The sequence below is a fragment of the Myripristis murdjan genome, chromosome 11, assembly GCF_902150065.1.
Source record: "Myripristis murdjan chromosome 11, fMyrMur1.1, whole genome shotgun sequence".
NCBI lineage: Eukaryota > Metazoa > Chordata > Actinopteri > Holocentriformes > Holocentridae > Myripristis > Myripristis murdjan.
This window is the reverse complement of record NC_043990.1, coordinates 24,100,133-24,114,276: the sequence shown is the minus strand read 5'-3', so window position 1 is coordinate 24,114,276 and position 14,144 is coordinate 24,100,133. Positions and strand designations below refer to the sequence as shown.

The window sequence follows — 14,144 nt, the reverse complement described above, 5'->3', positions numbered from 1 at the left end:
TGACCTCTTGATTGCCGCTATCATCCTTTCCTCCTCCTGTTCTATTGTTCATCCTTCATCCTCTTCTTTTTCCTCTGCTCTCCACCTACTATCACGCCTCTGCCCTTGGCTTTTTTCGCCCCTTTGTCCAGTCCCTTTGTTTCCTTTCCTTTCCTTTCCTTTCCTTTCCTTTCCTTTCTTTTCCTATGCATGCCCTACGGTACCTCACTATCTTGTATATGTCGTCTTCTCCTTATCCTTTTTCATCTGCAGCGGCTAAATTCAATTCGCAGTTAATCCACCTTTAGCGCACTCTGAGGTCACTTTTCCAAATGAAGAGAAGCATATGCCCCACACTCTCAGTGGCATCCTTTTCTGTGTTGTCGGGGGAAGGAGAGAGTTCATGCAGGGGGAGCAGAGTAGACAAATCCAGGCTTATGGTGAGAGCCTCTCCTAGGGATGTCCTCTAAAAACCCCTTTCCCGTCATGGTGGAGCTTTCCAGGGGAAACAATATGACTGTGTCCCTGGTGTGAAGTGGGGCTCAAGTGTGGGTTTGTTGTGCACGTTCACATGTGCGAGTGTGTATGTGTTTATGATTTGGTCATGATCCTTCTAATAATAACATTTTCTCACAAAGCCTATGTATGGTTGAAGAGGATGATCTCGCCAGAGCACAGAACTGATACCCAAGGACGGATGCAGGCTGTGTGGCTGTTACATATCAGACTCCACCGGGCTCCTCCCACACAAAAGCCAAACACTATAATGCATCCATTATCGGGTCTCCAGCTCTAAGTATAGGTGGATGGTGTTGGAAGGCAGATTAGATTGGGTTTTGTGTTTGCCAGAGTGGATTCAAATATAGATTGTAATGGCATTGAGTGTATTTAGGAAAATTCCCAGTCGCAACTACAGCGGTTTTGCAGTCGTGCCTCAAATTTTGTGGCAAACATGGTTAGTGCCATCATGGAGGACCTGTGGAGAACTGTCTGTCAGGAAAATAATTATAGGCCTATAATGACCAGACTAGGAGATAAATGCCTGATAAAGAGAGGTGTGACTGTAGATCCATTCAGTGTTCTATAAATAGAAGTGAATAGTCTGATAAGGTATGTGCTTAAAAATGTGACACAGTGACTTGTCTTTTCTCTTAGTCTATTTTAAGAGTCGAGAAGAGTTAAGTTAATTAACAGCTACGAGCCATTACAAACAAACTAAGTGTGTTTCCAACAAGACACTGGTTAGGTGATCAGATCCCACGGTTAGCCAGCTAAAAGGCTGACAGAATCAGACACTTCTGCCTAATCTGGAACAAATCACATTCCATATTGATTCAGCTAGGGACACATCATTTCACTCTAATACAGGACAACTCTGTATTTTAAGGGACCGGTGTCATCTCTAGTTGTGGCAGCCAAGCTGTGCACTTAAAAAAAGCAAACAGCTGAAGACTTCCAGTATGGCTGCCAGATATATTAGATCATCTGAAACGCTTTATATAAAATTCAAAGTGTATTAATGTTGATGCCACAATAATATCTCAAGTTTTTTGCCTGCTATTTCAGTGATTAAGAGTTGAAATTGTCCCACACAAAAGCAATATATATCATATCCATCAATGGGAAAGTTGATCATTCTTACTCTATCCTGACACGTGAACCATACGTGTTCTGGGACACTGACAAACGGGCTAATTTGGCAACACATGCCAACTACCATGTTGTTCTTTTCACAAATATGGGAATGATAGTCAAAAAATATCATTAAAATGCATAGTTTTATATAAAACAGCATCAAAATTTTTCGCCGGCTATACAAGGGCCCAATAAGATTTCTTTTCATGGGGCCCAAAATCCCTGGCGGCGCCCCTGCTTTTAGCATCCCACTTGGCTTTCCACTCACATTAGTCTAACTCCCTGCTCTGAAACAGGAACAAGAACAACGTAAACATCTCTTCTAGCTCTCTGCCAATTACAGATATCTCAACAAGTCACTGTCACAGGTAGCTGAAGTGACTGACAGGCTCAACAGCTTCTAAGCACATGACATCCTGGAAATCTCAGTAACGGCGTTAACAACTGTCTTTTTCTCTTTTCAGTCCAGTTAAACCCTCACATGTCAGTCTGTTACAATACTGACAGTGTCCGTTTGTCTTTGCAGTATTCTGTATGCCGACATCGTGGGCTTCACCAGACTGGCCAGCGACTGCTCCCCAGGCGAACTCGTGCATATGCTCAACGAACTCTTCGGCAAGTTTGACCAGATAGCAAAGGTAACACAAAGATCAAGTGAAGACATTTTAAAAGAATGTGCACCGTAGAACAAGCGCATTGTCTCTCTCTCTTTGATCCAGAGCCCAGAAGCAGCCATCTCCAGGGACAAACATGTGTCATAGTTTGAACAAAATACTCTTGTATGTGCACAATATATAATACGTGGAGCATACGTTTATATATTTACAGCCAGTGCAGCCACATCAACCTGTTTTCTGAGGTGTGATGTTGCAGAGAATTTAGCATTGATTGGTACAAATCTTTTATTCATCTCTCAGCGAGGATACAGTGTTTCTGTTGGACTTTGGCACGTGAGGGCATTTGTTGAAGGTGAACTTCGGTTTTGCTTTGAAAACAGGCGCTTGTCAGGAAAAATTTGTAAAGCCTTTATTCCATGGCTAATTAAAAAAAAAACAAACATATTAAAAAACATAATTTGGTGTGCTACTCCCTGATGAAGGCCTCGTGGCCCAAATTCCTTGGACTTGTTTTTTGCATGTCCCTTTGAAGTGGCCATGAAATAAAAGCTTTTCACATTTTTGACTGATAACTGCCTTTGGAGCGGCCACTTGTTCCCACTGAACAGAGTGCATATTGATGATGGCAGGGCCCGTTAGCTCCAAGTATCCATACCAATTGTTTTTTTATTTAGAGTAGTGTCTTGCAAGCATTATCAGCAAACCATACCTGGAGAAATCTTTGACTCATTATACTTTGTTCAAGGATCGGCGTGGTATTTTTCAACTCAGGCCACATTAAAATGTTGATGCCCGACATTTATCACCATACTTAGCACAACCTCAATGCTAGCTTTAGTTACAAGAAACAGATGCGGATGTGCACAAGGTAAAGTACGATTATAAATGTTAAAAAAAGTTGCTAGAAAGCACAATTCACAACCATCCTCCGGGTGGACAACTTGAAGACGTATTTGACTGTTCTGTGAGTTCCCTGTTTTCAAAAAGGACATTTCTAATGGTTAACATCTTAATATGGCCTGGGTTGAAAAATGCCGAACTTGTCCTTTAAAGCCTGGTTCGACGGAGAATGCCTTTACATATCCGTGTTAATGAATGTGTTCACACACATTATGAATTACAAAATGAAAGTGAGGGCACAAGGCCAAGCAGTTACCACTTTGCACCCTTCATGCAGTCGCACGCGGCCTTGAAACAAATGTGTTCTTTCTCCCGCGGCCTCTTTCAGCCCCCATTACCTTCCCGGAGTGGGTGTGTGTGTTGACAGCTGCAGGTGGTAACAGTGTGGGCTGGTCAGTGTGTATCTCACGGTCTCATGGGTATAGTTGAGTCAGGCTCTCTCGGCTTTCTGTCCGGCAGCTCTGTCCACCTGCCTGATAAAGCTGCGGTTATATAAACCGCACTCCAACGATGAGCTGTTACACATCCCACATGTGGAACAAGAGCACACGTGTTATCTGTGTGGGTGTATGATGTTGGACTTGATGGATGCCTGTGTGAGTGTAGGTGTGTGTGTGTGTGTGTGTGTGTGTGTGTGTGTCTGTGAGGGTTGTTTGGAGGTGAGAGAGAGCAAGAGAGACCATCTTATCCCAGCACATGCAAACACACAGTAATAACTCCAATGTCCAATATGTCCTCTGGTGCTTTTGAATGGTTTGTATAACAACATATCTTCAGATTTAGAACTGTTATGCATTGTTACAGATATGAGTGAATCACTATTATTGTACTGGGCCTGTTTACAAACCAAATAATTTATCATTATCACAGACATTGACGACTGGAGACAGGTAAGAGAGTATGTTTGGTCACATCTGTAATGAATATACACTACCTCCTCACTCTCTCTGTGTGTGTGTGTGTGTGTGTGTGTGTCTAAGGAAAACGAGTGTATGCGAATCAAGATCCTGGGAGATTGCTACTACTGTGTGTCCGGCCTGCCTGAGTCTCTGCCTCACCACGCCAGGAACTGTGTGAAGATGGGCCTGGATATGTGTGAGGCCATCAAGTAAAATAGCATCTCTCTCTCTCACACACACACACACACACATGCAAACACATGCAAACACACACGAACACACTCGCGCGCTTGCACACACACACACACACATAGACGGCGAGGCGCGGCTGTCAAACAGACCGAGCAGAAGGAATGCCAGACTTGCTTTCAGCTGTGTTTGAACTGCAGAGCAAACACAATGTGAATGCGATATGATAAGCCTGCCGACTGAACAAATAATAAATCTAAACAAATGAAGAAATATATTTATAAATTTGTAAATTGATTTCTCTTTCAACCCTCCCTCCTCTCTGCATCTCTTTGTCTTATGCACAAAAACACACTCAAACAGAAGCATCATAGGATGATATATCGGTTATTGACAACTGCTGGTTTTCTGTGCTACCAGCTGGTTCATTAGTTAATTATGAAGTTAATTTGATCCACCTAGCATCCCAGCTCAGTCCCTGATTGGTCAGCAGCAGGTCCACTGGGATAGCGAACCGGTGTGCCATGCTCAGTTTCCATCTCCTCCACAGGAAGGTCCGAGATGCGACCGGAGTTGACATCAACATGCGTGTCGGCGTGCATTCTGGGAACGTCCTGTGCGGCGTCATCGGCCTCCAGAAGTGGCAGTATGACGTCTGGTCACATGATGTCACACTGGCCAACCATATGGAGGCGGGGGGAGTGCCAGGGTAAGGCTTAACCAGCTGATGATGAAACCTTGTGACTGTGACCCTAATTTGATGAACCTCTTTCCTAATCTACCCCACAGTGCTGTTTGCTGATGTCAGCAGTTTGGCCTGATGATGGCGCCAGAGGAAGGTCACGGGGTCACCCAAATCAAGAGTGGTCTTGTTTCTGGGGCCATGAATGTGCACAGAAAATTTAGAAAGATCAGAATAAACAGTATTTGAGTTATTGTGTACTGTTAAAGCAGGTGGCAGTCACTGTGAATTTGTAATATTCAAACTTCTTTTTTCAGGGATAGCTCATTATAACTGTCTTTTAAACTTTCTCAAACTTCAGCCCAAAAACTAAATATCTTTCTAAATATATTTTGGTGTTTCTGTACAAGTGTGTGTGTGTGCAGAAATTTCAAATCAAATGTAAAGACGATGAATATCGGTGTGAAATGTCAGCTAGTGTCCACTTTTGAGCCTAAAACTAATTATCGATTTCAGTATCGGCCTTCATATTGACTGAGCCCCAGTAATTACTAAGTCAGGTTCAGCCGAGGGAGCAATGCATCGATTACATATTGGTGACTTGCAATGGGAGCAAGCGCAGTCGATGCAATGGAAGCCAATAAATCATACATGACGCAGCGAGTTGCTCTTGAACTGGGAAGCAGATGTGATGGGGTTACTGAAGGCACAGAGAGACGAAGGGAACTATTTACCTCTCGTCATCCAGCGTCTTCCTCTTGCTCTTGCTCTTCCTCGTCTCCAGGAGGGTGCACATCTCCTCGGTGACGCTGGAGCACCTGAAGGGCTCCTATAAGGTGGAGCCGGGAGACGGGCAGGGCAGAGACTCCTACCTGAAGGAGCACGGAGTGGTCACCTACCTGGTCGTCAACCCAAAGGTCAGTTTCATGCATCCAGACGCCGGCACTGTCGGGCACACGGCTTTAAAACTAGAAATGCCAGTAGATTTTGGGCCAACAAGCTGTCAGATGATGGCCGTGCGCTGTATTATTCTCACGCTGGCCAAATCTTCTTTTAAATTACTTCATAAGCCCATTTTTATGGACTTGCTTTTATGTGATGACCTTTTAGTTATTAGTTTCCATCCTCCCTTTGTATGACTCTGTTTGCTGCTTTATTGATTCTGCTGTTGATTTCATTTTTTTTTTCTTTGTAGCGTTCTTTGTAGTTGTGTTTTGAAAGCAGCAGTATAAATAAGGATTATTATTGTTATTAATCTTAATAATATTAGTAAGATTAGTATTACTTTTTCCTTGCATGATTTTCTAACAGTGGCTTGGAAAGAAAGTCTTAGAAAAGTATTGGAAAATTAAAGGTTGAGATGTTTCATTTCAGTCGATCGAGCACTGCTTGGCCTTTCCGGTGCTTATCCGTCTGCGGTTCATTGTTGATTTGTGCTCCACAGTACCTGACACTGGTGTCATCACTTCACTGGAATGAACATTATTCTATTTCCATTATTCTATTGTTTTTTTTTTTTTTTTTATAGGACATTTTAGTTATTGTTTGAATAGGCAGTGCAGGGCCTCTTTTACACAACTTTACACAACAAATTCAGTGCCTAAATGCTGTTAAATGGTACCCAGGCCATTTCTGCTGAACTTTTGCTGGGACAGGAGATAAAGTTTGCAGTCGTTTTTCTCCGTTTCACCGCAGCCTGGCTTTATGTAGGGCAGTGTTGCTGTCAGCAATAAAATGGTGCGCTATTTATCAGAGAGAAACTCTCGGCATAAACGGCACAATAAAACAAGAGCTGCACCGTTCTCGGCTAAAGAATGTAGGAGCCTAAAGAAATCAATCGCTTAAGTAGCTGTAGATGTTGAAAGTTGGATCGTACATATCAAGCGGCTATGCGTCCTCTGAGCAAAGCACTTCACTCCTTTTGACACCCACTGAGTGAAACTTCAGTAGATGTCAAACAGTCCTATTTACTCTGCAGATGATGGATGACAGTGTGCTTTTTCTGCTTTTTCCACCACAGCTACTATTGCGAAATTTCCTTTCTCATAAATTTCAAAGATTAACAAACTGTGCGAAAAGTCACATAGTGTAGTACATGTTTACAGGGTATCATGGGCTGCATGCTGTTCTTACATCTGATTATATTAATCCAAGGTCCTACAGTCTGAGTGCAGTTCAATTCAATTCAGCTCAATTCAATTCAATTCAGTTCCATTCAGTCCAGTCCTGTTTGGTTCAGTTCAGTTCGGTTCAGTTCATTTCAGTTCAGTGAGCACTGTTGGCATGACATGTGGTGACTAAGCCTGTTTTAAAAATAAATTATCCCAATTATAGAAAACACCGGAAATTGAATCTCATCACATTGAGTTATCAGTGGTTGGCACAGTTTCACCGTAACTCAAAATCAGCACAGGATGTTAATGTGATCCATCTCCCTCTCCGTCCCAGACTGAGAGGCACAGCCCACTCCTGGGTGTCCGCTCACGTCCCTCTCTGGATGGGGGGAAGATGCGGGCCTCTGTCAGGATGACGCGCTACCTGGAGTCCTGGGGCGCCGCCAAGCCCTTCGCCAACCTCCACCACCGGGACAGCATGACCACCGACAACGGCAAGATCAACACCACGGTGAGCAGATGCAGTGCGCTCACACACACACACCCACACACTGACGTTAGTTACTCTTAACCAGTCTAACTCACAGTGTGATCCGTGTTTCAGGATGTTCCGATGGGGCAGTACCACTTCCAGAGACGAGAACGGTGAGATAGGAGCAGTGCTGGCTGGATATTCATAACTGCCTCATCTTTACAAGGTTATGGCACGTTGAGGGGGCGTTTTGAGTCTGTGTTTAAATGTGTTTCAACCTCCTGCAATCCCAGGTCCAAATCTCAGAGGAGGAGGTTTGAGGAGGAGCTCAATGAGCGAATGATCCGCACCATCGATGGCATCAACTCGCAGAAGTCAGTGCTGTTTCTGCTGCTCTTCCTCTGTCCACACAACCTCATCACATAACTCTAGACAGTCAGAGATCAGGTTCAGATATGGTCCTTCTGCCTCTGTATGAAATAATAATAAATCACACAACCATCTGATTTATTCAGATAAAAAAACAGATGGGCCTAAATCAAGTTAATCATACTAGCTTTTTTTAAAAAGTCTTTAAAGGTAAGGCACTACTGGTGAAAATGGCAATATTGATTGAATTGGTCAAATTTCAAACATTGTATTTTGCTTTTGTAACTACCATTGTCTCATAAAATATACAATCACCAAAATAACTCTTAATAGGTAATTTATGTGTTTTATACCAGCTGCATCAAGCACACCAAACAATAATAACTTCCAGCATGTGTGTGCAAAACATTTGTTTTTTGATGCCTTGTCAAATAGCAAAAAATAGCACTAGCAGTAAGTATGAGATTCTCACCAGATGCCTAGTGTGTCCTAAATAATTAATCAGAACAAACAGTAAGTATTTAGGTGTTCATTAGAGTGAAACAGGAAATGTGCTCTGACACTGAGGAAGAAGTGCTCTTACTGAGGACTACAGGATGAAAGGATTTCTTTCTTTTTTTCTATTCACCTGTGATATACCTCACATATTGATTTTAGTGTTTCATATATTCATAAAAAAGCTCATTAAAGCACCAATAGAAGGTGTGGCACGAGTCTAAAGAACTATTTTCGGGTAATACTCTGAACCCCTTGTGTTCAGAGTGCACAGCTGAGCCGTGGTCCTGTTGTGTCTGCAGCGCTGTGCTTCTCTTGTGTCTGCAGGCAGTGGCTCAAGTCCGAGGACATCCAGAGGATCTCACTGTTCTTTCACAATAAGACGCTGGAGAAGGAGGTAGGCAAATGCATGCAAAACAGCAGCGAACCACAGGAAACACACCAGGGAATGATTTCCTGAAAATGTAAAGTAATAACAGCTGAAAATGTAATAAAAATGTGCACTTAACTTGATCAAAAATGTAATAAAACCCAATAATATATTAACTTGACCAGTAATATCCTAAAATATCCTGATTGATATTGTAGTAATTTAAAATCCTTTTTGCACTTATTTCCTACTGCATATTTTTCATATTTTTCGTGTGGTCAGCATAATTTGGACTGATTTTCTCTTTGCCTTGATAAAGTCAGTGAATGAGTTGGGAAATGTTACTGCTGCTACAGTACTTTGCACTGCCTCAGCTGCTGTTGTCCATACTTAATATATTCTGTGTTATGTGTTCTAGTGTTAGAATTTACAGTGTTTGTATATACACTCCCATAGAGCGCCTTAAAGAAACAGTTCACCCCAAAAAATGTAAATTTTGTTCTTACCTTCACTTCATGACAGCTGAAACACTGAAGTTTATATATTTATGTAACACAAAATGACGTTTTGATTATGCAGTTGTGCAAAACAGCAAGAGTGAAAGGAGACAGTTTACAGTATATAGAGATCCTAAACGGTAAAAAAAAAATAATAATAATAAGATTGAAGATTTTTCACACTTGTTCTGCACCGTGCCATAGAGGTCAGCAACCCAACAGTCAGCAAATGCAGAATCATTTGACAGACACGCAGACCTCTGCTATGCCAACTGTAACAACTGTAGCAAGCAGACCTTGCCTTGTGCTGTCCTAAATATAGTCATTACAGGTGACACCAACCCCATGAAACCCCATGCTACATACAAATAGGAAAGTCAAACTGACACGACACACACAAGATGCTCAGAAGAGACATTCTTACTCTTTGTTTAACTTTTAAGTAACAACTTTTCGCCAAACGCAGAACACAAAACTGAGTATAAATAAAGAAAATATTGTTTTCATGATGCCGTTGCAGCACACACACACACAAACTTATTCCACTTTGAAAATAGTCACAATAAAGCTACTTTTGTTTCAGGGTCTATTTTATTATTGCTGACTAAAATGTACCTGAATGCATTTACAACATCTTCATGCTGTTATGTAGTTTTATGCTGTTTTTCTCTTTTTTGGCCCTTTTTTGAACTCTAAAACACACTGGTGATATACAACCTCCGCCAGTGTTTCAGCTGACAGTGAGTGTGAGTGAGTAAGGACAACATCTTTATTTTTGGGTGAACTTTTCCTTTAAAGTTAAATGTTATCTGACCTTGTCTTATCTTGTCTCAACAGTACAGATCCACAACGTTACCCGCCTTCAAGTACTATGTAACCTGCGCCTGCCTCATATTCTCCTGTATCTTCATCGTGCAGATCCTGGTCCTGCCCAAGTGAGTCTGCATCCCCTCAAAGAATTTACTCTCCGTTCTCCACCTGATGAAAAAACACTTCAAACCTCAGCTGCCTCTCGGGCTACCTTTCAAAATTTGAGGATTTTTTATGGATTTTTTTTTCTCCCACATTTCTTCTTCTTTCAAGCTTTCGCCCAAATATGAAAAAGGGCATCAGCCAACTCAAACTTTAAAATGGCAGCGAGCTGATTTGAAAAAGCCATTTGACACCAGCTGTCACATCAACAAGAGCATGCTGAAATGAAAGAGGCACGGGAGCTGGAGGCAGAATGCTAAAAAGCGGCGAGTGATGAAAGGGCACCGTGTCTGGTAGTGATTCTAGTTCAAGTGAATCAAAGAGTGGCGTCTCTTTAATGGCGAGGAGAGAAATTCATGGTCATGCTAATTTACCGCTCCTAGGAGCCAAAGGCGTAATCCTCCCTCTGAGAGGCCATTGATTTTCTGATTCACCTCTGTCTCCCTCTCTCTCTCTCTCTTTCTTTCTCTCTTCGTCACAGCGTCTCTCTGAACCATTTAGACGTGACATCATCCCTTTTATTGCACGGGTCCTTAAATCAGCCACACTTTGTTCCTCTTTAGAAAAACTTTATCCCTGGAACATGAACTGAACTTCATCAAGAAACACATACACCACTGTACAATCCACTTTTGATAAGTGCTTACTCAGTATAAATGGATTGCAGGTCTGAAGTAGAATACATTAGGACCTTCATTACATTTATTGCCCCTGATGGCACTGCAGAGGGCAGAGAAGTGCTGAGAAGTGTAGTGTAATGCATGTGTGTGTGTGTGTGTGTGTGTGTGTGTGTGTGTGTGTGTGTGTGTGTGTGTGTGTGTGTTTGTGCATTGCAGAACTGCTGCACTGGGGATCTCCTTTGGAATGGCATTCCTGCTCTTGGCACTGATCCTGCTCATATGTTTTGCTGGTCACATTCTGGTGAGTTTGCATGCATTTGCCAATGTACTCCTTTTTATACAGTATATATAGACATGCATACACACCCGCGTGGAAGTCATAGCAGTAAAAAAGTGAATGGAATCAAGCAAAGAAAAATGCCTCTTATGTGTACAGAACACACACACACACACACACCCGTAGCACATATTTGTCATATATTTCAAAAAGCTTGTCTCCACTATTTGAGGCCACAGTAAATCTTTGCCCATGCAGGTACTCAGCAGAAATACAAAGTGCTCCATATGAGAAATACAGTGTGTATTCTCTGAAGGACAAGGCAAATATTTCCACAAGCACTTAAGTCTGTGTAAAACACACAAACAAGCCATTTATTTGGAGATTATATGCACTGATCTATATTTTATTCGCCGTGTAATAGTTCATCCAGTCTGTCACATCTGTTTTCCCCCAGGCAAAGTACAAGTAGAGGTTTGAGTGTTTTTTTTCCCTCGCTGTCACTGTTGTTTATAGGCAATCAATGAATTTCTCCACGTAGATCCCAACGCCTTCCCTTCCCAGCTTAAGCGAGTATAAGGGAAATGAACATTTTGTGCACTCATATAAAACATATTCAGTTCAATAAACAAACTTATAAGTTCATTTTTTTCCATCCAGCAACCTCTACACTCCAGTGTCACATAAAAACTTTCAGACTTTCACACATTCAGACTGCGATGACAGTTTTTGTTTGTTTGTTTGTTTGTTTTTGTTTTTTGATATCAAATCCCAGCCAAATCCAGACATATAGCCTTGTTGTTAAGGGAAAATATGACAAATATCACTTTTTGGAGGTGTTTTTTCCTATGCTTTGCTGTGCATTGAGCAACATGATCAGTGAGTCACCGGAAGTCAATTTCCTATAGAGCTCCTTTCCTGTAGAGTCATTTCCCACAGAGTGACCAGACAAACTTTGCTGTGACACAGCCAACAAGCTTGTTGGCAGAACAAAGTCAGCCACATCTGATCTTTTTTGCAGTCATCATCTGTCAACAGCCAATAATTTCCATGCCTCCATGTTTCCTTGTAGTTTTATTTCATAAACAGTAGTTCTACCTGGCAAGTGCAAAATGGAAGAGATGTTGCTTGCAGCCATTCAAATCTCTCTAGTTCTCTGCAATTTTATTTAAAACACAGCTGGAATGAACATCTCAGAAATTATGTTTGAAAGGTTACGTCCGTTGTTGTGATTGGTGGTAAACAAAAGTAATTTTTGTGAAGTTGTGCATAGATGCAATCAGAACCTCTGGCATACAAGCCTTTGGTACTGTAAGAGCTTAGATGGAAAATATATTACAAATAAATAAATAATATACACTTTCATTAATCATACTTTGTTGAATTTACAAAAGTCACCTCCCCTATTCATTGTTAATAGGCCCCTCCAGGTTTTACACCAGGTTGCCACAACAGATTGGACTGGGGTCAGTAGTTTCAGGCTCGGGTTTGGTGAAGTTCAGTAAACCACTTATGGTTTATTAACTTACTGTAACTGTTTGGTTTCTCAAGGCCAAATGCCAGGAGTGTAACTTAGTATGTGTCTTTTAATCCAACGTGGGATGGGCCATGGGTTTCATGGCATAACACACACACAAAAAAATATTGTTTCATTCATTCATACAAATGTGTGCTATCACTGTATTTTCCTTCTTGTTGCTAAAATTACCAGCCAACTTTCCAATTTAATCACAATGATGGGTCTGAAATTTATCTATGGTAAACTCCATCCTGTGTCTTCTAAGTGGGCACACGTGTGTCTCCATGATGTGTTTTAGATAGATAGATAGATTTACTTTATTGATCCCAAACTGGGAAATTCTTTTCAAACGAGAAGCATTTATACTGTGCCTGTCCCCCTTTTTTCTCCTCGTTCTCCTCTTATGATCATTCTCTGTGTTCCTGTGCACCCTCAGCAGCGAGGGAAGGGATCTCTCTGCTCCCTTACCTGGTTTCCCACTTCCTCTCACATCATCATTGCCAACAAACCCTGGCTGCGACTGGTCGTCACCATAATGACCACCACCCTCATACTGGTGATGGCCGTCTTCAATATGGTGAGAGGCTGCAGGCCACAGCTTATGTGGATGTACATTTAGTGTCCCCTCTGGTGCTTTTGGTGTCAGTGGTGACGGCTGAACTTTGTGCCCTCTATGCCATTGTTCTCTAGTTCTTCCTGGAAGATGAAGTCCTATCAGCTGTTCCACCTGTGAATCTAACCAATGACAGCCTGTTGGACTCCCATGGCCCCATCCAGCTCGCAGGTGAAAACAAGTTTTACCTGCCTGTAAGTACAGCAGAGAAGAGGTAAACAGCAAGGGGTGGAAAGAGTGACAGAATTCCCTACCCGTGTAGGAGTCAGCCACTATTACTTTCCTATAATGTTATTTAGGAAGGAAGTAAAGCTAGTAAAAGCAGCTCATGTTGTGTTTTAACTGCCATCAATGTGGACTGCCTATTGGTCTGAAGGCCTTTTATTCCAAAACCACATGAGTCTGAAAAATGTCCCGTTGCACTGAACACCCATTAGTCTGATGGCCCATTATCGTAAAAACAAACGGCCATTGTTCCAAAACCCCCATAGTCCAAAAAGGGTTAGGGTTACCATAACGCTAGTTCCAACACTGGACATTTGTATGTGACAGTGAAATCACTTCAAACGTCCTTTGCTGTAAGGTCAGAAAGATAGATTATTAAGGGCAAAACCCCTTGACAATTCAGCACCATGGACAGAGCCAGCAGCCACTGAATTCAGACTAATGGCCTTTCAATCCAATAGGACATTTTTCTGACTATTGGGGTTTTGGAATAATGGGCCATTGGACCAATGGCATGGCACCGTATCAACATGCGGGCAAGGCAAGCAAACTAGCTGTGAAACAGCCAGGCAATCACAAAACAGTTATAATTTAGCTACACGAACAGCTTTTAGCCTACAGCAGTGTTAACCGAGCTGCTACAGTATCATGAATACAACTGTGCACTTACTGTTACAGTCAGTTAACTTTAAATTTTCCT

The 14,144-nt window shown here is 42.0% G+C and overlaps 1 protein-coding gene across 3 annotated transcripts in view; it reads left to right on the top strand.

Annotated features, from left to right (window-relative positions):
* The window catches only part of adcy2b (adenylate cyclase 2b (brain)), a 47,262-nt gene that overhangs the window by 21,686 nt on the left and 11,432 nt on the right, over positions 1 to 14,144 (top strand). For 2 of the 3 annotated variants that reach the window (XM_030064285.1, XM_030064284.1), the window contains 12 exons: positions 2,141 to 2,252; positions 4,112 to 4,239; positions 4,770 to 4,928; positions 5,686 to 5,818; positions 7,350 to 7,526; positions 7,620 to 7,660; positions 7,781 to 7,861; positions 8,679 to 8,748; positions 10,056 to 10,153; positions 11,027 to 11,111; positions 13,043 to 13,183; positions 13,297 to 13,413. In XM_030064285.1, the coding sequence (XP_029920145.1) occupies positions 2,141 to 2,252; positions 4,112 to 4,239; positions 4,770 to 4,928; positions 5,686 to 5,818; positions 7,350 to 7,526; positions 7,620 to 7,660; positions 7,781 to 7,861; positions 8,679 to 8,748; positions 10,056 to 10,153; positions 11,027 to 11,111; positions 13,043 to 13,183; positions 13,297 to 13,413 (1,342 nt within the window). The remainder of the gene's footprint in view (positions 1 to 2,140; positions 2,253 to 4,111; positions 4,240 to 4,769; positions 4,929 to 5,685; positions 5,819 to 7,349; positions 7,527 to 7,619; positions 7,661 to 7,780; positions 7,862 to 8,678; positions 8,749 to 10,055; positions 10,154 to 11,026; positions 11,112 to 13,042; positions 13,184 to 13,296; positions 13,414 to 14,144) is intronic. The other variant, XM_030064286.1, reaches the window with a different exon arrangement.